Source organism: Halichoerus grypus, chromosome 5 (genome assembly GCF_964656455.1).
Source record: "Halichoerus grypus chromosome 5, mHalGry1.hap1.1, whole genome shotgun sequence".
In the NCBI taxonomy this organism is placed as follows: domain Eukaryota; kingdom Metazoa; phylum Chordata; class Mammalia; order Carnivora; family Phocidae; genus Halichoerus; species Halichoerus grypus.
The window spans coordinates 1,974,080-2,000,773 of record NC_135716.1 but is presented as its reverse complement, the minus strand read 5'-3'; the positions used below and the strand labels follow the sequence as shown (position 1 = coordinate 2,000,773).

The 26,694-nt window shown below is 58.1% G+C and overlaps 1 protein-coding gene across 4 annotated transcripts in view; it reads right to left on the bottom strand.

Moving 5' to 3' along the window:
- TSNARE1 (t-SNARE domain containing 1) overlaps positions 1–26,694 on the bottom strand; it is a 143,286-nt gene that overhangs the window by 74,387 nt on the left and 42,205 nt on the right. For all 4 annotated transcript variants that reach the window (XM_078071930.1, XM_036112755.2, XM_036112741.2 and 1 more), the window contains 5 exons: positions 20,631–20,708; positions 19,845–19,914; positions 8,647–8,737; positions 6,166–6,240; positions 5,604–5,663 (listed from right to left, as the gene is read on the bottom strand). In XM_078071930.1, the coding sequence (XP_077928056.1) occupies positions 5,604–5,663; positions 6,166–6,240; positions 8,647–8,737; positions 19,845–19,914; positions 20,631–20,708 (374 nt within the window). The remainder of the gene's footprint in view (positions 1–5,603; positions 5,664–6,165; positions 6,241–8,646; positions 8,738–19,844; positions 19,915–20,630; positions 20,709–26,694) is intronic.

Here is a 26,694-nt window from a genome sequence, read left to right as displayed (position 1 = left end):
GCTGAGAGCAGTTTCCCGTGAGAAGAGCCGAGGCGGGGAGGGTGCGCAGCGGGCCCCCTGGGTTCTCAGGGGCTCTGGGAAACAGGCCGTTTCTCGCGCACTCCGACCCCGGGCTCCGCGCAGGAACGTCCATGACCCTGGTGGGAGGGCAGGGGTCAGGGCGCAAGCCGGTCACGGGCTTGGGAAAACTGCTTCTGTGGAGCAGCCCAAGGCTGGTCATCAATCTCTCCAAATAATAAATGACGCTGTTTGTTGGCTGGTGGAAGTTTCTGGAGACTCGTCAAAGCCCAGAATGTCAGAAGTAGCATGACTAGAGCGATCTGTCCCCCGACACCCACGTGAAATAACAGCACTGGGGCCCAGAGGCCAGGGGCACCCCGCCCTGTGCCCGGCGGGGAAGTACGACGGGAGTCCCAGCGAACACAGGAAGATGAAGCATGTCTTTCCCGCCATGGCCACAAACACACGGAGCTCTGGCAGAAACCTACGCTGAGCCGGCCGATGGCAGCGCACGCCGCAGACCGTCCCCACTGAGGGGCAGGAGCCAGCCCAGACACACACAGCGCTGCCCCCTGGCTGGGCCTGACCGGGTCTGAGACTGACCGTGGACCGGCCTGGAGGGCTGACCTGCTCATGGCCACGGCCGGAACTCGGCTCCGGTGGGAGAAGGTGGGCGGTGGGCGCCCCACCCCCGCCAGGACCGCCAGCCTGCAGACAGCAGTTCCGAAGTCTGCGAGATCAGTGTCACAACCACCCCTGTGTGGAACAGGATGACACGTCATCTTACTGTTCACAGTTTGCAGAATTCCTGGAAATACTCTCCTCTTCCATAATTCTCAGAAACACTGCTGACCATCCTCTTCTTTCTTAAAAAATGTGGCTGAAACACAACACATCTTCGGTCCAGAAATCAGAAGTGCACAGGTCTGAATTCTTACCAAGAAAAGACTTCAGGCAGGACATGGAACATCACCAGGACCCCAGACGCGCCCCTGCAGCCCCCCAGCCATCATGCTGCCCCCAACCAAGGGAAACACTGTCTGGCTTCTAACCCTGCCCATTACTTTGGCCGGGGTTTGCCCTCCCTCCTCTCTGGTTTCAGGCTTCTTTGGCTCAACACTCTGTCTGAGATCACACGGTGGGCCTGCTGGCGACTTCAGGTGAACGCACATGTGCATCCCCACCGGCCGTGCGCTTGGGGAGGGACTGCAAGGTCGCAGGGAAGAGAACACATGAATCCAAGAAGTGTTTCAGGGTCCAGAGGGTGGCGTCCGCCAGCTCCCATCGGCATAGGCTTCCGGCTGCCCCACAGCCTCCCGGCACTCTGGAGGCTGGCTGCGCAGAGTACTCCGGTGGGTGCGAGGGGGCGGGCAGTGACCGAGCCCCATGGGCTCCTTCGGCCTGCTTCGGATGACGCCTGCTGAGCACACATTCGTGTGCTTGCCGGCCATGCGGACGTCCCCTTTTGTGATGTGCCTAAGGTTCTTGCCCTTTCATGGTTTTGAAATGAGTTGTCTGCCTCTTATTGATTTCTTAGAGATCTTCACATATTACGGACATCAGTCCTTTCCAGACATGCGTACGTGAACACCTTTCACACTGATTTTCACTCGCTTAAGGGTGTGTTAATTTAAGGAAGTCAAGTTGATCTGCTTTATACTCGGTACGTTTTCATCTGTGTAAGAAATGCCTGCTCACCATAAAGATGTGAAGACAGACTCCTATGGTATCTTCTAGAAGCTTCATTGCCTTATCTTTCACATGTAGGTCCACGTTCCAGCCAAAGTGCTTCTTGCACGTGGGGGGCGGGTTGCGGTAAAGGACCTGCTGGCCGTGGCAGTCCTGTGCATGCGCCCTCCTGGCCCCTCTCAGCCACGTAAGAACGGACCACGGCCTGGAGCACTTTCTCACCAAGAGACAGAGTCTTCACAGCTGTGCCAGGCTTGCTGGCTCGTAAGACAACGTCTTTCCCTGTTTCAGACTCGATGCAGACTTCTTTGTTCGGCGAAAGCACGTGCATCCCATGGCACCTGGCCAAGCCCACTGCTGTGTCTGTCCCCTGCACGGAGGGGACAGGGTCCTCTGCTCTAGTGCGGGGGAGGCGTGCAAGCCAATGGCCCTGCATCAACCGCCAGGAGGGACCCACTGGCCACAGGGGACCATGCCCACCGCGGGAGCGGATCTTGCTGGCTCTTCTCTTCACAGGGACTGAATGCACTGTTTCCCTGGCTACTCCAACACCGAGATGCAGAGCTAGGGGTGTCTGGACTTGGACTTGTCATTTGCTCACCAGGATCCTTTTTCCCAGCTCAAACCCTGAACAGACCCTCCATTCCCTAGTGCACGGCAGCACCCCTGCTCCAACAGCTGTTCGAAGGCTTCTTCCTAGTCCCGATGCCATTCCAAATGGTGTCACTTTCTAAGTTTCGTTTGCACAGTCTTCTGCTAGCACACAGTGCTTCCTTGTATACTGACCCTGTTACAACCGCTTATTAGCTCTAAGTTCACTGCAGACTCGTCCACATCTTCCAGTAATGCAGTCACGCGGTCTCTGATGGGGCTTCTTCCTCCCCAGGTCTCCATACGCCTCTCACTTCTGTGTCGTGTCTCAGGGCACTGGACACGCCCTCCAGGGCGGTGGGGAAGAGAGCAGTGCTAGACCCGCGTCTCGTCCTGGGTCTCAGGAGGGAAGCTTCCAACGTCTCAGCAGTAAGGGTGGCACTAACCGTAGGGCTTCTGAAGACACCCACCTCAGGTTAAAGGCGCTCGTATCCACCAGCCTGCCGAGAGTGCTGCTCCCCACCCTCGGTGGTGCTCTTCTCTCCCTATTGGGACAACCCAGTAGATTCTCTTACTTTATGAACACGGCGGCTTACATGGGTTATTTCCAAACGTAAACCAACTCCGTACCCCCAGAATAAGCCCCACTTTATAACGATGTATTACCCTTTTACATACTGCTAGATCTAGCCTTTTAGTGATTTGGTTAGGGTTTTTGCCCCTATGCTCATGAGAGAACATGTTAGTTTCCTTTTTGTGACACCCTCGTAGGAACTTGGAATCACGGTTTCCTGGCCTCGTAAAGCAAGGTGACATGTGTTCCCTCTTTTTGTGTTTTATTTAAGAGTCTGTATAAACTAGTAACACTTATTCCTCAAATATCTGGAAGAATTCACCAATAAAATCATCTAGGTCTAGAGTTTTTTTGGTGGGATTTTAACAATGGAAATTATTTAATTATTGATTTCATTTCTGTAATAAATACTGGGCTTTCCAGACTTTCTGTATGTCTTGGTAACTTACATTTTTTTCTAAAAAAAAAAAATTTTCTATTTCACCTGTCAAATTTATTGATGTAAAGTTGTATCATAGTATCTTCAAACTTCTATTTTTCCTAGTGTGTAGCATCCATGATATACTCATTGTCATTCCCGATACTAGTAATCTGTTCTCTATATATCGTGACTAATCATGTGGGATTTATTATTAATCTTTCTAAAAAAATGTTTTGGCTTTGTTGGACTTGTCCAATATGCATCTACTTTATATTTCATTGATTTCTGCTTTTTGCTATCTATTTTTCTTAGAATTTAATTTGGTGTTGCTTTCTCAGCTTCATGAGATTGAGAATGAGCTCCGTGACTTTCACACTTTCTTCTTTCTGAGGGAAGCATTCGGAGCGCTGCTTCAGCTGCATCCCAAGTTTGGATTTGTTGCATTCTCTCCGTTGTTCACTTCACGATGGTTTCCAATTTCCACTGTGCTTTCTTCTCTGATTTATGGGTTCCTTCAAATTGTATTATTTTCATTCCCAAGCCTGGAAATTGCGTTTTTGGTATCAAATGTGAGTTTAATTGCGCTGATCTGAGAACGTACTTCGGGTCGCGTCATCCCTCTGGAACCTGCGGAGACTGGCTGGAGAGTCCAGCACGCGCTGCACACCGGCAGGAACGCACACTCTCCCGCACGCTCTCCCACAGCTGGTTACCGTGTCGCGTGCGACCATTTGGCAAGACCATGTTCATTAATCACTGACAGAGTCTCTCAGACCCTCCCCGAACTTTCCTGTTTCCTTCATTAGTCGTCTCGACAGGTGTGTTATAATCTCCACCTGTGACTGTGGATTTACCATTTTTCCTTTTATCACTGTCGGTTTTGTCCTGCGTATTTTGAGGCTATGTTATCAGGCACAGAGGCAGAACCGCATCCTGTACGTGAATTACCACGCTGGCCTGTGAGGCAGGGCCGCCGCTCCGCACGGACTCGCTCGCTCTGACCCGGGCACGGGGCGCCGGTCTTCCTTGCGTGGTGGCTTCACACGTATCTCTGTCCATCCTCTAACTCTCTACACGTTTCTGGATTTATAGTTAACCAAGTCTGACAATCTGGGCCTTTTCATCGGAGGGGTCAGGTCGTTCTGATGGAGTTATAAACAAACCTGGTATAAATCTACCATCTTACAACTTGTTTCCTGTTTTCCTTCCTGTTTTCTTTTTTCTTTTTTTGGCTTTCTTTTAAATTAGTCAAGTATGTTTTATTATTTCCTGTTTATATTAACTTACCGTGTAACTGATATTCTCATGTTGTCCGTCAGCGTCCCCTGCGTAAGGCGGGACGCACTGGCTCACCGCAAGCTGCCGTAGGCCACAGCTCCTGTCGCTTCTCGGAGGCTGCAGACACGCAGCGTCCACGCGGCTCATCCCTCTTCCTGTGCCGCCCGCCGGTCAGGCTCCTGGGAGTTGCTCCGCGTCCAAGCCCCGCAAGGAGGGACCATTGTTCAACAGCCAACGTTAGCTCAGATGTGTCCACACATCAGCGCTTCCAGGACGCACGGCCCCTCCCGCTGGCACCCGTCTGCCCAGGACCACTTCCCTGTGGTCCTGTCAGAGTTCTGTCAATGGCAAGTTCCCTCTGTTTATGCTTCTCCGAAAACATTTTCATTCTACCCTCATTTCTGAAAAGTATTTTCAGCAGGCATGGAATTCCACGTGAGCAACCACTTTCTCTCAGCACTTTAAAGACGGCTCCGCGTTGCTGTCCGGCTTCCATGGACCCACCTCAGGCATCAGGTGTAAGTCTTGTCACTCCTTGAAAAATGACGTGACTTCTCGGGCTTTAATTTGCTTTTAGGATTTTTTTGTCTTTGGTTTTCAAATTTTTATTACGATATGAGTACAGGTAAGTTTATCCTGTTTATCACAGAGGTTCTTTAAGCTGTGGCTTGAAATATATGGAAAGCCTTGGAAAAATCTCAGCCGTTACACCGTCAAACGCTGTTTCTGTCCACTCTCTCCCCTGTTCATCCAGGACTCCAGGCGTACTCGCGCCTCCCATGTCTATCAGTTTCTGCTCCCCGGAGGGCGGGTCGGGTCCAAGTCAGTCCTGCGCAGCACGCAGAACTGTCCGCACTCAGGACTCCGTCTCCAGCCTATGCCAGGGAACTAAGGTCAAAATGCTGGTTTTTAAAAAGGTTCTTTGCCAAGTCAGGCCCCCTCGGATGGGGCCTCTGCCCAGTGCTTCCCACTTCTCCCCAAGCACAAAGGGCACTGGGTGCTGGGCCGTCACCTAACGCTCACGGACCACGGGAATCACTCGGCACCCACCTGCTGTTTGCCACCCCGCTGTGCCGTGGGAAGCAGGGCTCTGGACTTCTCTGCAATTTTCTGTTAAAGAATGGAGAAAGACAGGAAGAACAGAAAAGGTGGGGAAGAGAGAAGAAACGGTCAGATAAGCACAAGGTAGTGGACAAGACCTGACAGCAGAGCCCACCTTCAGCTCCGTGACAGGACGCAGCTATCCTGGGCCTCGGGAAAGCTGGGCGCCGGGCTGGGTGCCAGGCCGGGCTCTGCCAACAATCTGGTGGATGGCCCCCTCCCCCACACGTAAGCCCTGGGTCTCAGTGTCCTCACCTGTCAGAACAGGAATGCCCGTTCTTCCCACTTGCCAGATGCCTCCCAGGCAGCACCCGCAGGTCAACATCCCTCACTACACACGTTGAGGTCACGGCTCCTGGCAACTGTCGGCTGTCTACAGGCCTGGCCCTCCGTCTGCTCTAGGGCACGGGACCCCCACCAGGCCAACCCAGGGACAAGACTGCCAGAAGGGGAGCTGCAGGGCCCGAGGCCCACCCCACCCGGCCCGCCAGGTCTCCCTGGGGAGCCGCACCTTCTGCACCACGCCGTAGCGCTGAATGGCATCCGCGAGCTGAGTTTTCAGGCGGTCCAGCTGAACACACTCCTGCTGCAAAGGGAGAATGTGGGCTATAAGGACAGCCGAGGCCTTGTCCCGCCCGCGGCCTCCTCCATCCCTGGGCGCTGCAGTTCCCCACGATCGGCCCCCCATCCGCAGCCTCACGCTGCCACCACCACTCTGCTGTTGGACCGGGCTCATCCCCGTCTACTGTGCCCCAGCCATCACAGGCCAGCACCCGTGTAGACGCCACCCCCAGCAGATCCCGCATCTTCAGCCCTGGCTGCGGAGCGAGGCGCTGCTCCACCACGATGCACCTGTCTGGTCCCCACAACGAGAAGTGTTACGACTTCTACCTGACGGCTCAGGAGGCCTCAGCCTGAGTTCTAAGTGGGCTCATGGCCGCACGGGGGTGGAGGCAGGCCAGGAAGCCTGGCCGCTGACTCCAGGGACCTGCGGCTGATCACACGCCCGGCTGGGTCTCACCCCCAGGGTCAGAACTGCACTCGTCAAACCTCCCTCCCACCACCAGGCGCTCGGCAGCGTGCACGGCCTCCATCCTTCACGTCTTGTTTGCCAACGCACCCCAGCGCCCCGGGTGATGCCTGGCACACAGCCAGCGCTCAAGACGTCCTGCCGAGCAGGGGGCAGACCGGCCAGCCCCGAAACCCGGCACTGCCTGCCCGGCCACCAGGACCCGACGCTCACGTCTCTCCACACCGCACCGGCACAAAGCCACACCAGGGCCCTGTGCCCTTGCACCAGGACCACGACGTGGACTCCTGGACCCTCCTGCCCCCATCATCTCCCAGGAGAGGCAGACCCTGCATCTCAAGTCACAGAGTGTCCACCCCTGCCGGGGGGCCTCTCTCTACCTCCAACTGGAACTCAGGCCCGAGCTTGGTGCCCGCCCCTCTGCCGCCACCCTGCAGCTCACGTGAGCCCCTGCAGGAGAGCAGGCTGGCCACAGTCCAGGGGCACCAGCTTTCCGATGGGCACTTTTCAGAGGGACTCGGTGTGGCCCCATGTGACTGCGGGTCTGAGGAGCCCGTTTAGTGTCCGGGGGAGGCTCTCGCGAGGGGCACTCTGTGTGTGTCCCGGGACAGAGCCGAGAGCCCAGGGCCTCTTCAGCGCTCTCCGGGCTGGCTGATCCAGCATCAGCCCCGTGTGACGGGAACAGCCTTTTCTCCGAGGCAGCAGGGAGCAATTCCAGCGCCTCCCAGCCAGGCTGTCCGACCACGGAACGGTGAGAGCCTCATCTGTGGCCTTCTCTCAGCATCTCACACACAGTAGGTGCTCAGTCAGTGTGTGCTGGGTTCTTAGATGGGTGGATGGATGGACAGACGGGTGGCTACGTGGGTGGGTAGACAAATGGAAGGACACATTAGACTAAAGGTGATCCCTCCACCCCCCAAGGAACTCAAGCTCGGAGTCTTGGCCCTCGTGGTGCACACAGTCACCACATGGACTGTGGGCCCAGAAAAACCAGAGGGGCAATCTAGCCGAGACTCCTCCCTGGCTGAGATGCTTTGTGCAGGACATTCTCCAGGCCTCGGCGTCCCTCCAGATAAAGGGGCTGCGGACAGCAACAGGCAGGACGGCCAGACGTACCCGACGTGAGCAACATGCCCAGGGCCACACAGCACGTGGCGTCTGCACCGGCTCTCGCTCGGCGGACCGCCGTGGTCACTGGGTGGTGGCAGAGTCAGCTCCCCGGGCCTGTCACGGGAACCCTCCCCAGCATGGTCCAGCCTCTGTCTGCAGAGGCCACACTTCCACATCCCGGGCCGGACAGGCACCCAGGTCTGCCGGTGTAGTGGGCAGGCGCCCTGGGCAGCGTGTGATGAGCGAGGAACAGCTACGGCTTTACTCATGAACACGGCCCCCTTCCCAGGACGGCCGAGGGTTTAAGAGTAATTAAGGCTTTGTGACACACGCCCCCAGCCTTTGGGAATGGGAGAGGGCGTGGATAACAAAGATGGGGATGTGCTGACCTAGTAAAAGGGGGTGGAGGGAAGTAAGCGGCCAGGGGTGAAGGGGACGGGGGAGGGGCTGCATGGGGAGGGGCACAGGTGATGTGATGAGGGTCAGGGCTGTGAAGGGGCTGTGGCTGCAAGGATGGTGGCAATTGTGACCCCGTGATTACGTGTGTGCTCTGATGATGGGCACTGGCGTGGGTGAGGACGCGGTCGTGAGGGGTGGAGGGTGGGTGACGGGAGGAGGCGGCGGGGGCGGGGTGTCACGCGTCTCTGTCCAGACAATCCGGCTAGGACTCAGGGCCTCCAGGGCAGCGCCGGGCATACGGCAGGTGCCCAGCGAGCACATCGAGGTCCGGCCCAGGGGGCGCACCGGCCAAGCCCAGGCCAGCGCAGGCATCCTGGGCCCACCAATCTCCCCAGGGGCCCCCCGGCCCCAGGCCTTCTCCCCCCCGCCCCCCCGGCCGCCAGGGCCACATACCCGGGAGCAGCCCCGCAGGAGCGCCGACATCTGCCTCAGGGCACCGGTGCTGGCCGCGATGGTCTTGTTGGTCTCCTGCTGCTCCGTGTGCCTGCAGCGGCCGGGGAAGAGAGAGGGGACGGGGAGGGGATGGGGGGAGGGGCCGGGGTGGCAGAAAGGTGACCGGACAAGAGCAGGAGCAGGGGTCAGGGATCGCAGCAGCACAAGTCAACAGGAGCGGGAGAACCAGCAGGAGGACCAGAGGCACAAGAGAGCAGCCACGGGAGGGGATGAGGGTCAGAGGCCCAGAGGGACGGACGGACACACCCACAGACGGAGAAGGCAGGGACAGGGGCGAGGGAGGAGGGAGAGAGCGACAGGGGTGAGCCTGGACTGGGCGGACGGCCCACAGCGCAATCACTCCCGAGCTGCCACGGTCAGGAGCCCCTCCCCGCACGGCCCCTGCATGCCCCGCACACGAGCTGCGTCTGGGCAGTAGCCTGGGCCCAGAGTCCGGGGGTCAGCGAGGTCGGGGAGCTGGGGGAGCGGCGTGGCCGCAGACGCCCCGGCACCCGCTGTGGGCCGGGGTGACTCTCCCACCTCCAGACCCGAGAACACTGGGGGCCGGGCCCCGGACTGTGGTTTGTGGCTCTGAGTGTGACCGCGAAGGGACTGAAAAGACCAGCTCCTCACCTGCTTTGGGGTGACCATGGCCCCCCTGGACAGAGTGACACTGGGGGCAAACCCTGCCCTCGGGCCTTCTGCGGGCACATGCACCAGAGAGGAGCCCTCCTGACCCTCTGAGTTGCAGCATGATGCCCCCTCTGCCCCCTGCAAGACCCCGCATGGCAGGGGTGGGGAAACCGTCTGACCTGCGCCTTGGTCCCTGACACCTGCCCTGAGGCCACACAGACGGTGCAGCATAGAGCGGGGGGCGGGGTGGGGGGATGGGAAGGCACGCCCAGGCCAGCCTGGGCAGGTGCCATCTGAGAACCGCAGCGTGAGCACCCTTTCCACCAGGCCACCAACAAATTACGGGAAACCGCAGAACACGTTTTCCCCTCGGATTCACTCAACCGTTGCACACCACTGAGCCCCCCACTCTCCTCACTGCACCTCCTCCCGTGGTCCCCACGCTCCCTCCCACCCCATGGCCCACAGTTTGCCCTCCTGGCAGCCCCCCCCCAGCTTGGGGCCATGCTGCTCAAGGGGCTTCGCTGGTCCTCACCTCCCTGACCTCTTGTGTCTGCACCTGGAGCTCAGACCCTGGACCACCCTCTTCACTCCCCGTGCTCACCTCCTGGGTGCTCTCCTTTAGCCTCGTGGCCTTCAGTCACCTGTGTGCCGCCGTCCCCCACACCCGTCCACACCTGGGCCTGAACTCGGGCCTGGCCCCGCCAGCAGCCCGCTAGACACCTCCACCTGGATGTGCAGTGGCATCTCAAACTCCACGTGCCCAAACCACCCGCCCCTCCGCGGGCTCACCCACGGCAACTCCGTCCCTCCAGTCCCTCCAGCCAAAGCCCCGGGGCCGCCCTTCCCAAAGCCTCTCTCCTCTCATTCTTGAGAGCAGCGCGACCCTCGGGCACTGACCCAGACTCGGGCCACCTCTCGCCCACTGCTCCCACGTGCCCCCTCGTGCCCAGCCCTGCATCTCACCAGCAGCCTGCAGCTGGGACGTCCCGTCCCGGGAGTCCAGCCACGCCCTCCAAACCCCAGAGCTCTCAGGTACGGCCGCGTGTGTTCTGTGGAAGCACAGTCCCCGCTCCTGTCACCTCGTCCCCGTTCTCACCGTGCTGGACAGACCCCTGCCTCGCTGCCTGCACCCCTACCACCTCTGCAGCCACCCTGATGGACAACGGGTACAGGCAGCCATGCCCAGGGCTTGTGACCAGCAACAGCCACCCGGACAGGGGCAGCAGGACAAGTGTCTCCGGCTCATGGAGGCCGCCTCCCCTGGGGGGGGCAGGCTCGCCCCCCCCCGTCCCTGCTCTCACCGCCCCCTCCACTTCTGCCCTGATGTCACAAAGTGCTCGCACTCCCGCCCCGCTGTGCCCCCCGGCTAGAACACAGAAGCGGCGCAGAGACAGTCCCTTCCACGGCTGGGAGAGCCTGCGTTCCGACGTCTCTTTAAGGATCTCTGCTACTGTGTACAGGGACGTGCAGCACGTTTTCTTCTAGTCTGTGCTCAGGTGCTCACCGCGCTGGGAAAGGTGAGCGCTCCGCATCCTGGGGAGTGTGTAGGGTCACTGCAACCTCCGATCCTGGCTGTTTGTGGGAATGTTTTTAAGGACACGCGTAAATCCTCCAATAGACAGAGAGCTATTTAGGTTTTCCCTTTCTTCTTGAATCAGTTTTGAGAATTTATATCTTCTGAGAAATTTTTCTGGTTCACCTTAGTTATGAAGTATCAGTTTATTGTCATAACAGATTCATAGTATTTCCTAATCAGCCTTTTCGTGTTGGATCTGGAGTCCTGGTCTCTCTCTTATTCTTATTTGTTTGTTACTGGTTCATGCTTTATGAATGAATGAACTTTATTCTACCTGTACGCTCGTTCTCTCCTTCCCTTGTGACTGGCTTGCTGGCTTCTTAGGTGGCCTGTGAATGCTGGTTTTCTGTCTTCTCTGCTGTGAGCAGGTGAGCCCCGCTCCCCCTTCCACGGCAGCTCTCACTGTGGCTGCAGCCCTCCTTCCTTGTGTTTCATTTTCTGCCGGTCTCCTCCTGTTTATGGTGTGTGCACTCACACTGTGAGTGGGTCTCTCTACAAGGTTCTTTATTAAAACGAGCAGCATGGAGACGGGCCATCTCCAGACATCCTTGTGGCCCTGGCTGCCTGGCCCTGACCAATGGGCACCCCCTCGGCCCCCCATGAAAGGAATAATAGATCATGACCAAGAGGATTCCATCCCAGGAGCACAGGGTTGACCTAACACTCAAAAAACAATGAATGAAATGCTCATAGTAACAGAATAAATTTTAAAAGGAGAAATCCATTTTCGTAAATTATATAAATTACAAAAAGTATTTGATAAAATTTGACACATATTCGTTATAAAAACTCTAGGAAAACCAGAACAAAGAAGAGAACTTGTTCAGGTGAAGTCCCAGGACACAAGGCAACACACAAAATCAGGCGTATTTCTGCATACTTGTAACCAACAACCACAAAGTGAAATTTAAACAATAATAATTTGTAGAATAGTATTAAAAAACACGAAATTATTAACGATAAATTGAATAAAATACACACAAAACCTGCACATTAGCCTTATAAGGAACTGCCGGAGAAAATGGAAGAACATTTACATCAGAGAAATCCTGACCATCTTCACAGGTTGGAAAACTCAAGATTGTTAAGAGGTCAATTCTCCTTAAGTTGGTCTATAGAGTCAATGCAATCTCAAGTAAAATTAAAGCAGGATAAGAAAATAGCAGAAATTGACAAGCTATTCTAAAATTGATATTGAAATACAAAGCACTGGAAGTATCCAAAAGAATTTCACAAAAAGATGAACAAAGCTGTAGGCGTCCAGGACGGATGTCAGGACTTACTCTAAAACTTCAGTGGTTAAGACAACGCGGTGCTGTCAGAAAGACAGACGTACAAACCAATGAAACAGAACAACCCAAAATGCAGCCACACATACATGATAAAGTAATTTTTGGTTACCTTGGTGCCAAGGTGCTCACAACAGGTAAAGGATAATCCTTTCAACAAATAGTGGGGAATAACTGGATAATCATGCTAAAAACAAAAAAACTAGCCTGGGCTCCTGCCCCATGCTGCATTCCCAGGGGCTCAGGGGAGCTCAAGGGCTCAGGCGGGACACACAGCAGGCAGCCAGCAAGACCCAGGCGCCGCCCAGCCTCTGGTGCCCAGGCAAGTCTGCGGAAGAAGGGGCGCCATCCGGCCGAGCTGCACAGGGAGGCAGGGGTCAGGAGGCTAAGTGAGGGGCAGCGTCGCACACGAAGCGTGGCCAGGGCGGGCAATTAGCGGTAAAAGGAGGGCCTGGAGGCTCAGGCCCAGGAGCTCTGGAGGAGCAGAGCAGGGAGGAGACACATTTGGGCAGGAGAGCCAGGGCGGTTGAAGGTGAGGGGCGCCCACGGCCACCAGCTACGTCTCTTCAGAGGACAGCGTGCCACGGGAACGCCACGGATGTGTGCTCCCCCAACATGGGAAGGAAGCAAGAGAAGGAAAGAGGCTGGAACAAGGAGGAGGAGCCAGCAAAGGAGAATGACGCATGGATCCACACCAGGGAAGGCAAAAGCCCAGGAGAGCAAGGGATGCACAGGCTAGAAGCTTCTAGAAGGAGAGAGTAGCTCAACAATAAAAAGACCAAAAAACCCAATTCAAAAATGGGAAAAGGACCTGAACAGACACATCTTCAAAGACACACAAATGGTCAACATGTCTGTGAAAAGATGCTCACTCAACGTCGTTATCAGGAAATACAAATCAGCATCCTAGTGAGGCAGCACCTCGTCCCCACCAGATGGCTACAGTCACAGACGGGTGGGTAACAAGTGTCGGCGAGGACGTGGAGGAGGCGGAAGCCTCGCGCACTGCTGGTGGGGGGGTAAGGCGCTGCAGCCACCGTGGAAAAGTCTGGCAGCGTCCCAGCGTTAAACACAGCCAAGCCCAGCAATGCCACGCCTAGGTGCCCCCTCGAGAGAACAGAAAACGCTCGTCCACACACGCGCCCACAGCAGCCTTCCTCATAACGACCCAGAGGAAACAGTCCCCAGCCCGTCAGCTGATGAGCGGTATGTCAGCATGCTCAGGCTGCTCTAACAAATACCACGACCGGACGCCCTAGAGACAGCGGACGAGTCCCCTCACGGCTGGAGTCTGGAAGTCCAGGATCGGGACGCTGGCAGCTTCCGTGTCCGATGAGGACCGCCTTCCGGTTCAGAGATGGCACCTCCTTGCGGCGTCCTCAAAGGGTGGAAGGGGCCAGGGGGCTCTCTGGGGTCCTTTTACACGGGCGCTCGTCCCATTTGTGAGGGCTGCCCCCGCAGGACTTACTCCCCTTCCTGAGGCCCCGCTCCTAGCCCCGTCCCCCGGGTTAGGTTTTGACCTACGGATTTGGAGGGACATCCAACAGTGGACTACTCAGCCATGGAGGCCTTGAGGAGGTTCTGGGAAACCAGCAGGAACTGCCCGTGCTCTGTGGGCCCAGCATGTGCCCAACATGTGCTCACCAGTCCCAAGCCCCTGAGGCAAGCACCCGGGCCTGCCCTTACCCAGTCCCACAGGCGAGGCTATCCCCCAGCACAGCAGTGTGGCCATCGGGGATGCTCAAGGGTCCCAGCTGCCTGGGGTCGGGGGGGGTCACCAGTCAGGCAGGAGCTCAGCCCCTGACCCACCAGACCGAAGGGACAGCTGTCCAGGCCGAGGGGGCGGCTGTCCAGGCCCTACACAGCAATCCTCCCTGCCTCTCCGGCAGTTCCCTCCACCCACAGTGACCTCCTCCTCCTCCAACTTGCCTTCACGGCCATCCATCATGCCACTGCATTCTAGAACCTTCCACTGGCTTCCCACTGCTTTGCATATAAAGCCCAAGCCATGTGCCAGGCCTACAAGGCCCATGTGGTCTGGCCTGTGCCCACCTCACTGACCCCCCCGGGCAGACCCCCGTTTCGGGGGCTCCTCCAACACGCCCACTGCTGCTTTGGAGTTTGCAGCAGTTTGAAGAGTGGCTGCAAAAGCTTCTGACCGCTCCCACTGCGAGGTGGGGCTGGGTCGCTTCTCCTTGATTCGGGACAGGCTCAATCGCACCTTCTTCGCTAGAGTATCTCCGCCGGAGCCCTGAGCCGAGGAAGTTCAGCCCCCGTGAGGCTGCCGTGCCACAGGGAACCCGCGTGCAGATGCCGCGGGGGACATGCCAGCTCAGTTCTGCATCTGCCTGCTGACCGTGAGTGGTGAAGAAGCTTCCAGATGCTCCAGCCCCAGCTGCGGAGGCACCCCAGCTCTGAGTGTTCTCAGCTGAGTCCCAGATATCCTGGAGCCAACACAAGCCTCCTCACAGCACCTGCCAATCTGGCTCACCAGCTCTGAGGTTTCAGTCCCACTGGCCTCCAGGCCTCGCGTCTGGCCCCAGGGCTGCTGTCAGGCTTCCCCTAGAGACAGAGCTGAGCATCACGCCCAATTCCTGACAGCGTCCCCAGGTTAAGGTGACCGGTGCCGGCACCCCCACTTCCCGGGAGCAGTTGTGTGCGGCCCGGGAAAGTCCTCCCTCCCCCGCCTCAGCTTTCTGACGGAGTCGGGGAGGCCCCGGGCCCCGAGGCGGCTCCAAGGACTCAGCGGCAGATCTCAGGTCAGCCCAAATGATGGGAGCCGATGCCACCGCGGATGACTTCTGACAGCAGAGGACAGAGCGGGCTGGAAGTGTGTCCCCCCAACCCCGGTTCTTAAGCAAATCCCGGCTCTGTCTCTGCAGCCACGTGCACGCGTGACCGGGCTGGAATGAGAAGCTCACGCAGCGCCAGATCCGGCTGGTCTGAGCTCTGGGAGGAGGAAGACAGAGCCTGCCCGGTGCCTCCACAGCAGCCCTGGGCTGTCAGCACTAAGCCCCTCCAAGAGCCCCAGCCCCGTGCAGTGCTGGATTAGCGTGATCCAGGCCTCCCTGATCGCCTCGGAGCCGATCCGGACACAAATCCTGCCGAGGGGAGGAAGGTGCTGCCCACTCGGAGCCAGGGGCACCCCAGGGCCCTATCCCGCCACCAGGGCCTCTGGCCTGCCCCCACAACCGCCCACCGGGGCCTCCACCCTGCCCCCCCACCCCGGGCCTCAGCCCTACCCCCCCGGGCGGCATTGGGCAGACCCTGAGCAGACACCTCTCACACACACCCCCGCGTGGGACCCCACATGGGGCCACCTCGACCTGCACAGGGTCAAGTGAGAGGACACGCATGCAGCAGCCCCCACAACCTGCGACGGTCAGAACATCCCAGGGAGACCGTCCCCTCTGTCCCACACTAGGAGTGGGACACTGGGTGGTCACCTCCCCTCTCCAGGCTGGAAGCCCCCTTCGTGAACACGGACTCACCCCCGCGTTGCAAACCAGGGAGAGGGAGGGGTACCCAGGGGCAGCCTGCCAGGTACCTGGCCTCCATCGTCAAATGAGGACCCGCACCCCCGTGAGGCAGGTGGGTGAGGCCGGTCACTAGAAGGAGGCACTGCTATGGCCCCCTGAGGACGGGTCAGGGCTCCAGACCACCCACCCTCCCCCCTTCCCTCCCCCAGGCACACCTGCCCCGTCCAGTCCAGCCTCCGGGCAGGAGCCGCACCACACACCCGGTGATCAGCAAGCGCCCCCACACAGGCCTCCAGGCAGAGCTCCGCTCCCCACCCCCCGCCCCAGCCAGGCCACCCTCCAGCAACACGGGGCGGGGGGTCTCGGGGCTCTGGGGACCGCAGCAGAGCTCCTGAGCTGGGGGCCCAGGCAGCCGCCAGACCCTTCAGGAAGCACTGCTACCCTCTGAGGCCATTCTCCGTCCCCCACGGCTCCCTCCACCCGCACCCCTGCTCTGGCCGTCCTCCCACTGCAGCCAGGTCTGACTGGACCTCTGCGGGGCTGAGCCCAGCACCAGGCACGGACGCCCTCACTGCCTCCTTCCCACAGGACACCGCTGGGAGGGTCTGGGTCCTCACGTCAAAGACAGGGACACCCGGGTCACACTGCATGTCACACAGCCAGGAGGGGACAGGCTGGCCCCCCCCATGCCCCACTGCTGCAGCCTGTCAGTGCATGACTCCAGGGCTGAGCCGCCCAGGGCACCAGGCTACAGACGCGGTGGGGTGCCAGGGAGTGCGGTAGGCGGTAGGGGGAGGCCACCGTGGGGTGTGGGGGGGCACACTAAGGGGGGGCTCTGGAGTGGAAAAGGCAGGCCATGCTGGACAGCAGGATGGCCCATGCATCCCTCGGGGTGCCCTGCTTCATGAGCCTCCAGACATGTACCCAAGCATTGCCCCTGGGGCTCTCACCCGGGGCGCAGGATACGGCAGTCAAGGTGTTTCTGGGGGAGGGAGCTGAGGAGCAGCCCCTGAGGGAGGTGGCACTGGGCGGGTACTAGAGGAAGAGATGCCCCGTGTGAAGGTGGAAAAGTGAGAGGTGAGGGGTTGGCATGCACCCCACACACCCAGGCAGGGCCACCTGCCCGCCTCTGCTTTCTGCCCCCAAGGTCCGCCGGTCCTGGTTCGGGGCACCCAGCCCACTGCAGCCTCCAGGACCCCCATGACCACTCTCCTGGCATCTCCCAGGCCCTGTGCAGGCCCTCCCTATGCCTTAGTGAGGCCGAGGCCCACAGGGCCCCTCATAGATGCCAATGTGGCAGACAGACAGGGGAGAGCTTGTCTGCACTTCGACCACCACGGGACTCCAGCCTGTTGGGAGAGGCAGGCAGCGCGGTCCAGCCCCATGCCCGCTCGGAGGAGCTGGGAGCACCGGAGGACCAGAGCTGGGGAGCCGTCCCCGTCCAGCCCAGAAGGAGCCTCTCTGCCTGCTGTGTGCACAGCCCAGCAGCAGCCAGGTGCGGGCCGAGCCCCACCACCTGATGCTGTGCCCAAGGCCCTACAAACCGGAGCCAGGCCTGTCCCACAGCGTGTTCATGAGGCTGAGGGGACAGACCCCTGGCCACAGGCACACTGCTCACACAGGGCTCCTGGAACACCCATCCCTCCGTTCCACAGCAGCCAGGGTGACACCCCCAAGAGACAGACAGGTAGACAAGGTCCCGCGGCCACTGAGCTTCACTCCACAGGGGAGAGAGTTCTCCAACCTGGCCACCTCAGCCAACCGGGGAGCCCATGATGGTGCCCAAGGGGGGGTCCCCTCAGAGTCCTGACACAAATGCCAAAGCCCACACGTGTCTCGCGCAAGGCAAGACGATCAGGCTCAACTCTGTGAGGATCTTAGGCCGCTAGATGTATTCATCTTGAAGGAATGTCCTCTCTCCCGAGATCAGAGCCCACCCGCTTCTGTCATACCGAAATGCCTTGTGTTCTGTAAAGTAAGGGCAATAATGGATCGTAGTGAACCTTTTTTAGTCCTTCCTTGACAAAATAAAAAAGCCACTGACTGTCAAAGTGGAGAAAACCCAGAGTTGGCAGCTTATGCTAGCCTCAGTCATTTAAAAATGCTAACAATCCATGATATGCACAAATTCCACCATGAAAGGGGTCCTGGAAGGCCCGAGGCCTGCAGCCTGGTGAGGAGCTACCCCGCAAGCAGAGGGGCTCTGGTGGGAACGGGGTTCTGGTTGCGGGGGGGACAGGAAGGTGCCAAAGCCAGAGCTGCTGGATCTGAAAGCTGAGGTCGATGGGGCAGGAACGGGGGCAGTGGTCCCAGCCACACTCCGTCACACGGGCAGGCCCGGCGTCGGGCAGGAAGGTGTAGGAGCCGGCTCTCCTCTCCAGGCCCACGCGGGTGACACCAGCCTCCAGCCAGCTGGGCAAGGCAGCCCTGGAAACACGCTCAGGGGCCAGGGCCCTGAGAATGCCAGCCGCTCAACCTGGGGGACACCGCTCCAGGGACCCAACCTGGGAACAGGCACGAATAGCAGGATCCACCACAGCACTGTTCCCGCTAATCACCCAGGTTCAACAGTGTCCTCCGCAGCTCTGAAGAGCATGTTTCTAGTGTGTAATAAGGGCACACGCACCCCAGATTCCTAACGGTAAAAAGCGGGATCCGGAACGTTATTCACTGAAATCCAATTCTGCAAAACGCGTAAGGACTTGACAAGAGGCCGGCAGGAAGTACCGAAACGTTAACAGTGCCTCCTCAGACATCCTGTGCGGCCCCATTTCCTATAATGAACATGTGCTACTTTCACAATCAGAAAACAATACATTATTTTAAAAAAGTAAATAAAAATAATTAAAAACAGAATTGTACATAAAACCTGCAAAGGACCCTCAGTTGCCTTAAGTTCTGGACCCCCAAACTCAGCAGAAGTGGTCCCAGCTAGCTTGTACGGATGGACAGGAGGAAAGATGGATGGACGGGTAGTGGGTGAGATGGATGGGTGAACCAATGCATGGGTGGGTGGATGGATAGATGGGTGGGTAGGTGGTGGCTGGATAGGGAGATGGGTAGGTAGGTGGGTGGGTAGATGGGTGGGTAGGTGGTGGCTGGACAGGGAGATGGGTAGGTAGGTGGGTGGGTAGATGGGTGGGTAGGTGGTGGTTGGACAGGGAGACGGGTAGGTAGGTGGGTGGGTAGATGGGTGGGTGGGTAGATGGATGTCCAGGTGGATAGATGGATAGGTGGGTGGGCATACGGGTAAGGGAATGAATGCATGAGTGGGTGGCTGGACGGACACACAGATGGACAGGGTGATGGATAAATAGATGGAGAGGGGCTGTGGCCTCTCCAACAGACATCAATGCCAAGAAGAGACACGTGGTCTTGGCCACAGCCCACACCCCTCAGAGCACATTTGGTCCACCGCCCCACACCATCATCCTTCCCAGGCAGGAGGCTCAGGCTCAACCAACCCAGGGTCCCCTGGAAAGGAGGTGGCAAAGGGAACGAGGGTGTAAATGCAGGTCTCAGGCTCCCCCTCGGTGCTCCCCACCCGGGCCATGCTGGGATCACACGGCTTTCTCATGAAGTGTCACCAGGCCCTGGGTAGCAGGGCGTAAACAGAGCTGCCCCCTGCCCCATGCCAGCCAGGCTAGCCCCCCCTACAGAAATCGCCTTTCTCGCTCCCCATAGACCCAGCTCCTTTCTGTGAGGAGCACAGCCTCATCCTAGGCAACCCCAAAAGGAAAGCCCAACAGGACCCCCACAGGGGCAGAACCAAAACCACAAAGCCCCGCTCCGACCCAGCCTGTGTGTCCACCCCTGCAAGCTGCCTGTGCACGCGGTGCACCTATATCACTGGTGTGTCCACAGGTGCGTTCACACATGTGCAAGCCCCGTCAGTGAGCTCTGGTGCGTGACACACACATGTGGGCCAAAAAGCACGCAAGCAGACACATGTCTGCCACCTGAGCAGACACCAGCGTGCATGGGTGTGCCCCATGGAGGAGGACGCTGGGTGTGAGCTCAGCCTCAGGCTGCGAGCACGAGCTCGGCTGGCCCTCAGGTGTGTGGGGCGTGCATGTGGTCCCGGCAGGTGTGGGACTGGTATGTGGACAGGCAGGCACACAAGTGGGTGCAGGGCACGCCTATGCACACCCACGGGCATGCACACGATCACACACTCACAGGCTCTCCCTCAGCTCCTGCGTGTCATTCGGCGTCCCCAGGGCCTGGAGGCTCTGCTCCAAGGAGGTCACTGCCAAGAGAAAGGGACAGGCATCAGGAGCAGAAGGACCCCCACCGGCTGATCCCCAGACTCCAGGGCACATTCCCCACCCCCAGCAGAGGCAGGGTAAGAAGCCCAAGGACATGGGGGCTGAGGCCAAGGAGACCACAGTGACCGTGAGCAGCCAGGGCCAGGACAGCTGCGGCCACAGCCCAGCCCCAGCCCCACATCGGCCAGCCATGCCCCCAGCAGAGCGTCCCAGGCACAGCCCTCTCCCCAGCCCTTCAGGCACAGGCCCACAGGCACCCTAGGTCTGGAGAGGCGGCTTTTTCTCCTCTCCTGGTCAGCACTCTCCTGCTGACCTGGCAGAGCTCAGGGCTCAGGGGCAAACACCGACCCTGGCCCACAGGGTATGGCGAGCCACCCCCCATGCCCCCGATCTACATGAGCTAAGGATGGGGCGAGACAGGGCTCTCACTCCTGATCCTGGTGACCTATGAGGCGGCCCATGCGGCCCACCCCTTCCCGGGGGGGCACTTGTCCAGATTGCAGGGAGCGGTGGACACATGGGCCACCGCCGCCCTGCCCTGAGACCACAGTGCTCTCCTGGGCTGCAGGGTGGCTGAGTAAGAGGATGGCCATGGGCACGCCCACCACCCCATGTCACCTCGACCTCCTGTGACGTGCTCAGTGGCCCAAGATGGCCAGGTCAGGTGGGGGTGAGACCGGGCCTGGCACAGACTCACCATTGGAGTTGATTCGGAAGACACCAGCCGACGTCTGCTGGAACAGCTCCTGGAGGTCAGCGGGGTCCACCTGGGTGGCTGGAAGACAGCAGAGGGGAGCACACACGTTCATGGAGCTGCATGCTCTGGGCAGTCACAACCTCCCAGCCTGGGGTCACCCAGAGCGTCAGGGATGGAACGCCAAGCCCACCCCGGGGCACACAGAGCCATAGGAAAGGGAGGAAAGCAGGGGGCAGCCCCTCAGAAAGGCCCCAGCACCCCCACGCCGGCGCACTCGAGAGAAACAAGAACCCGGTCCCACGTGAGCGCCTGCACACATGCACGTGTGGTCACTGCAGACTTACGAGTCACAGGACAGGAAGGACCCAACAGCCAGCAACCGGTGCTAAAGCAGGGTCCGTGCCCCGACGACACACCACACAGCTAAACCTCTAAAACGTGCCGGCGAAGGAGGCGGGCACGGGCCTCGCGCCATGTGGTTCCACGGACAAGAAGTGCCCAGATCCACAGGGATAGAAAGCAGATCCACGGTGGCCAGGGGCTGGGCTAGGGGACACAATGACTGCTAATGGCTGTGCGGTTTCTTTGGGGATAACACAAGGTTCCGGGTTATTCGTGGTGATGGCTGCACACACCGTTGCAGATATTAAAAACCACTGAAGTGTGCATTTTAAGATGGTTAACACGGCGAATTTTACATTGTGTGAATTTTAACTCAACTTAAAAAACTCTACTGAACATTGTGTGGACACCACCAAGTCCTGGAGGGACGGGAAGGCCACACACGTGGCCACAACAGCAAGGTCTGCCTCCCTTAAAGGACGCGGCCCTGCCCTTCCCATGGCTCTGCCCACCCTGGGTACCCACGCAGAGAAACACAAAGAGGCCCACAAGAAGCTGGCGCAAGACGCTCACAGTGGCTTCAAACCAAAACCCGGAAAGGGTGCCACTGGCCACCAAGAGAATACACAGGACCCTTCACGTGACAGAGCCACAAAGAGGAAGGACTCACATGCGTGTCTACACTGCCCACCCCGGCCCCCAGGAAAACAGGCGCCTCAGCCTGGATGGGCCAGAGCTGGGCAGGTCTCCAGGCAATCGACAGGGATTTGTCCATGATGACCAGGGTCGGGGGCGGAGGGGGCAGCGGCCTGGGCCAGAGTGGGGAGCCTCGGCCTCTGGGCCCCCACCCCGGGCTGTGCAGCCTCACCTACACAGTGGGGAGGCTGCTGGGAGTTTTTCTACGTACTCCTGGCCCCTGGCCTCAGTATGAAATGAGAAGAGGAAGTACGTGGCTCCAGGAATCTTTCTTATCCTCCAAGTCTATGTGTAGATGATTCTAGAAGCCAGTTACATTGGGGTAGATGCCGCCCATCCTCCCTTCTCAAAGCTGTCTTTCTCTGGACATCTCCGGAAGCCCGTCCACGGGCTCTCCGTGCCGGCCAGCCCTCCTGGGTCCCCCCCTCCAGGACCCTGTGTACTCCTGACCCCGTGGGGTGTGCATCTTTCCAGAGGACACCGGCTTACTGGCTTTGTGACATTCTGTCTCGGATCCAGGGCTGAAGCAGCTGAGCTCAGAGAGGTGGAGGAAGTGGCCCAGGAAAGGGCAGAGGTGGGGCGGGGATGGCAGCCTTTACAAAGGTGGAGAGCTCCACCCCGCAGGGCAGGGCGGCTGATGGTCTCAGCGGGGGAGACGCAGATGCAGCTCTCCAGCCCCTGCTCCAAGCGCCAGGCCGTGCAGGGCCCTCGGGGAGCAGGCCCCTTACTGGCTGCGGTGAGGGGGGCAGGTGCCTGAGAGCAGCCTGGGAGGCCCCCCAGCACAGCGGCTGTGGGTGTGCCAGCCCGGTCACAGCAGCAGGTGCAGCCGTCTACGACGCCACCGCCACCAGCCCCGGGGCGTCTGGTGCACCCCCAACACGCTGTGGGTGGGCATGGAACCCGGGGCAGGGGCTGTCAGCCATACTGCAGACCCACGGGGCGTGGGGGGTGCAAACGTCCCAGCCCAGCAGCAAGGACGGCAAGGCCACCACCCACACAGCCTTCCGCCCCCACGGAAGTCTGGGGGAGGCCGTGGGGGCTCCCACCTCAGCGGAGACGATGCCCGGCAATGCTGGCCGAGGCCTGTCCCCTAGGATCCAGTGTCTCCTCATTCCTCGTACCTGGCCACGCAGCTCAGACACTCCCCTGCAGCCAGAGGGCCCGCGGGACCCGATTCTCACCTGGAGTTAGAGCGTCCAAGTGCAGTTTCCCCTCGTGTTCTTACAAGGAAGCTGCTGGCCCGGGACGGCCTCACCCCCTTCCCCGCTGGGATGCCATGGGGTGCAACCTCCGACCAGGGGCACCCGCGAGGGGACGGAGCCACAGCTGGGGGCAGCCCTGGTGGCGGCAGGAGGAGTCTGAGGCTTAACCCCCTCTTTACTACCAGAGGGATGCAGCAGGACAGAGGAGGGGCCGGAAACCTGACAGATGTCCACGTCCACAAACACGCTGCTGGGGCTGCTAGGGGGTCGGGCTCCCCGGGACTGTGCGCCCAGACCTCACACCCAAGCGGCCCGCTGGTCAGACGGGGGGGGCAGTGAGACGGTGACCGCACGACACTAGCAGGGCCTCTGCACGCAGCCCAGGGGACCCACGCAGGGCCGGGATCCAGGCGGGCAGGGGCAGGACGATGAGGTCAGAGCCTTGGGGAAGAGGTGGTAGGGCTGTGGGAGGCTGAACTTGCAGGAGCGGAGGGAGAGGGAGGACATCACGTCCCTTAGGCCCAGATGTCCAGTGGGCACGACTGGGGTGGGAGGGGGCCAGCCACCAGCACGGGAGACACAGAGGAGAAACAGGCAAGGGAAGACGCAAAAAGGTCACTGTGGTCAGCAGCGGGTCAGCTATGGGCCATGTGGGGCGACTCTCAGGTCAGAGGTATGTGCTGGCCAATGGAATACAGAAATTAAGACCAAAAAAAAATAAGCCAACTTCTCCTAGAATCACAATGCAGGGTGCCTGATAGTACTTCAGCTTCTGTCGTAAGGGAACAGGGCCCAGGATTACCGTCCCCTGAAAATGGCTAAAACTGCACGAAAGATGGAAAATGACGTTCTGATCCCAGACAAACTCTGTCACAGCCCTGGGAAAGCATCACCCCGGCTGTTTCCCAGGAGCAAGGCCAGACCGTGGAGCAGCGAGGGCGGGCCGGAGCGGGGCCGGCGTCGCTGGGTCCGGAGGTGGACCCCGGGGCCTGGCAGGTCCAGCAGCTGCCCTGGGTGCAGGAGACAGAGGAGAGACGATGAGGCAGAAGGGGCTCCAGGAGCCTGTCCCGTCCCCTGGTCTCCAGCCAAACCCATGTCTGTGCCTGCACGGGGAAAGACGCCCCTCGGCTTAGGGCACAGGGGTCACGAGGGAGCTGCAGGCACCTCCTCACCCAGCAGGGTCGGTGTGAGTCAGGGGCAGGAGAAGGGGAGGAGCTCTGAGTACCCACGGCATCCAGCAGTGACAGCACAGGCCGCGCCTCCGGAGGGCGGGGAGTGTCATGGTGGCAGCTACTTCAGAAGTGCCCTAAAAGATGTTTATCACAAGCCCTAAGAGATCACAGTGACCCACAAGTAAGTTCACTACCCCTGGAACAAAGTCTAATCCTCCTCAAGTAAAACAACCAAACCCAGCACAAAAGCACCCAAAATTCACAATTAAAACTTACTGGACATACGAAGAAGCAGGAGCACGTATGTGACCCCTAACCATGAGAAAAATCAGCCAACATAAAATCAGACCCAGAAACAAGAGAGATGACTTAGTGGAGAAGAGCATTCATCAACGTTACAACAGCACTGAGGGACACGAAGGGTCACGTCTACCCAGCAAGGAGAGACCGAAGATGTGGAAAAGCCGCAGAGGCCCTTGTGAAGGCCCCCCTGCTTGGGGTCAGCAGCAGATGTGACGCTGCAGGGCACAGGGGAGTGGATTCGAGGAGAGCACAGTGGCCGAGCCATAGGGACCTCAGGGTGACACCCAGCAGCCCGGCAGGGGAAGGGGAGCCACAGACGGGCCACAAACAGGGAGAAGTTCAAGAAATAAGGACCAAAAGTATCCAAATTTTACGCAATTAAAAACTGAGAGTTTCATGGAGAATTTCATAAAGTCCCAAACAGAGCAAATACTAAAAATTCAGAGCCCAAGGCACAGTAGTCAAAACTGCAGGAAGCCTGCGGGGAAGAGGACACTTCCGAAGGGGACAGAGGAGCACCACACCACCACAGAACGGAATACGGGGGACGCTTCGCCCAAACACGCCGCAGCAACAGCGGCAAAGTGCCAAAAGAAGGGGAAAAAATCTTTCAACCAGAATTCCATACCCAGCAGAAATATATTTCAAAAACAGAAGAAAAGTAAGGATTTATTTTAGACAAAAAAGCTGAGAGACTCTGTCCCAGCCAGATGTGCAGCCCAGGAAGCGTTACAAGAAATCGGTCAGGTCAAAAGAAACAATAAAAGGAAATGGAAATGTGGATCTGCATGAGAAGCCAGAGGGAGGGAGGGCGGGCGTCAGGGCAAATAAAACAGACACCTTGTCTCATTTTAAATTTATCTCAGAGAACACTGACTATTAAAGTGAAACCCACGGGGCGCCTGGGTGGCTCAGTCGTTAAGCATCTGCCTTCGGCTCAGGTCATGATCCCAGGGCCCTGGGATCGAGCCCCGTGTCGGGCTCCGTGCTCTGCGGGGAGCCTGCTTCTCCCTCTCCCTCTGCCTGCTTCTTCCCCTGCTTGTGCACTCTCTCTCTGTCAAAAATAAATAAAATCTTTAAAAAAATAAATAAATAAAGTGAAAGCCGTAAGAGGCCCGCTAGCAGTAACGCACCGTCCCGAAGGGAAGCGGGAGTAGGCCGTGCGAGGCTCCCAGGTCACACGCCGAGTGCCTGAGCAGGACCCGAGGGCACCGTCAGGAGCTCAGGTGGACACCAGAGACTCCAAAGCAGCCGCTAAAACACAAAACGAGCAGGTATCGCTGATGAGCCACGAGTGGGGGCAAAATGGAATAATAAACAACATTCAATTCCTCCAAAAACACGAAGGAAGAAAAGGAGATACAGACTGCGAACCTGAAGGAGGGAGACTTAACCCCGAGCACACCGGCATCTGGCCCAAACCCCAGTGAGGCGCCAGCGCAGTCCACGTGCGGCTGGCGGCTGCCACGGTGCAGAGGACGGGACCCGTCATCACCAAAGCTCCCGTGGACAGCACCACTGCGGCCGTTCCAGTCAAGGCAGGGATGGTGAGACAGGGCCAAAAGCAAACTCCATATACACTGAGTACGGGAAAAGCACGTTATATGTAAAACCAGACATAACTTGGAAGTAAAAGGATTGGAAAACACATTGCCTAGGACAGTAATCCTAAGAAAGCTGGAGCGGCTATGCTAACATTAGAGAACTCAGAACCACACATGTAAGTAGAGATAATAGGAATGTTTTTGCAGCAACAAAGGGGTCAACTAATGAAGATGACAAAACAGTCCTAAACGTGCATGCTCCTAATACCACAGCTTGAAAATGTCTGAAGCAGAAACTGATGGAACCGAAAGGAGAAACAGACAAATCCAGTTATAGTGAGAGTCATCAACACCCCCTCCCAGCAGTAAACAGAGCAGCAGAGAGAAAATCAGTGAGGATACCAAGACTTGAACAACACCATCGATCAACTTGACCTGAGTGACATTTCTAGGACACGCCACCCAACAAACGCACATGGTACACACACGAGGATACACTGTATTTCAGAGAATACAGCAAGTCCCAATGTGTTTATGACAGCTGAAATTATACAAAAGATTCTATGATCACAACAGAATTAAACTAGAAGTTAGTAAAAGAAAAATATCTGGAAACAAAAAGAATTATTTTAAATTTAAACAATATACCTCTAAATAACCATTAAAAATTACAAAGGAAATTAGAAAATATTTTTCAATGAATGAATGAAAACACAATATATACAAAATTGTTCAAGTAGAGCAATGCACAGAGGAAAATTTATAGCAATAAACACTTACATTAGGGAAGAAGGAAGGTCTCAAA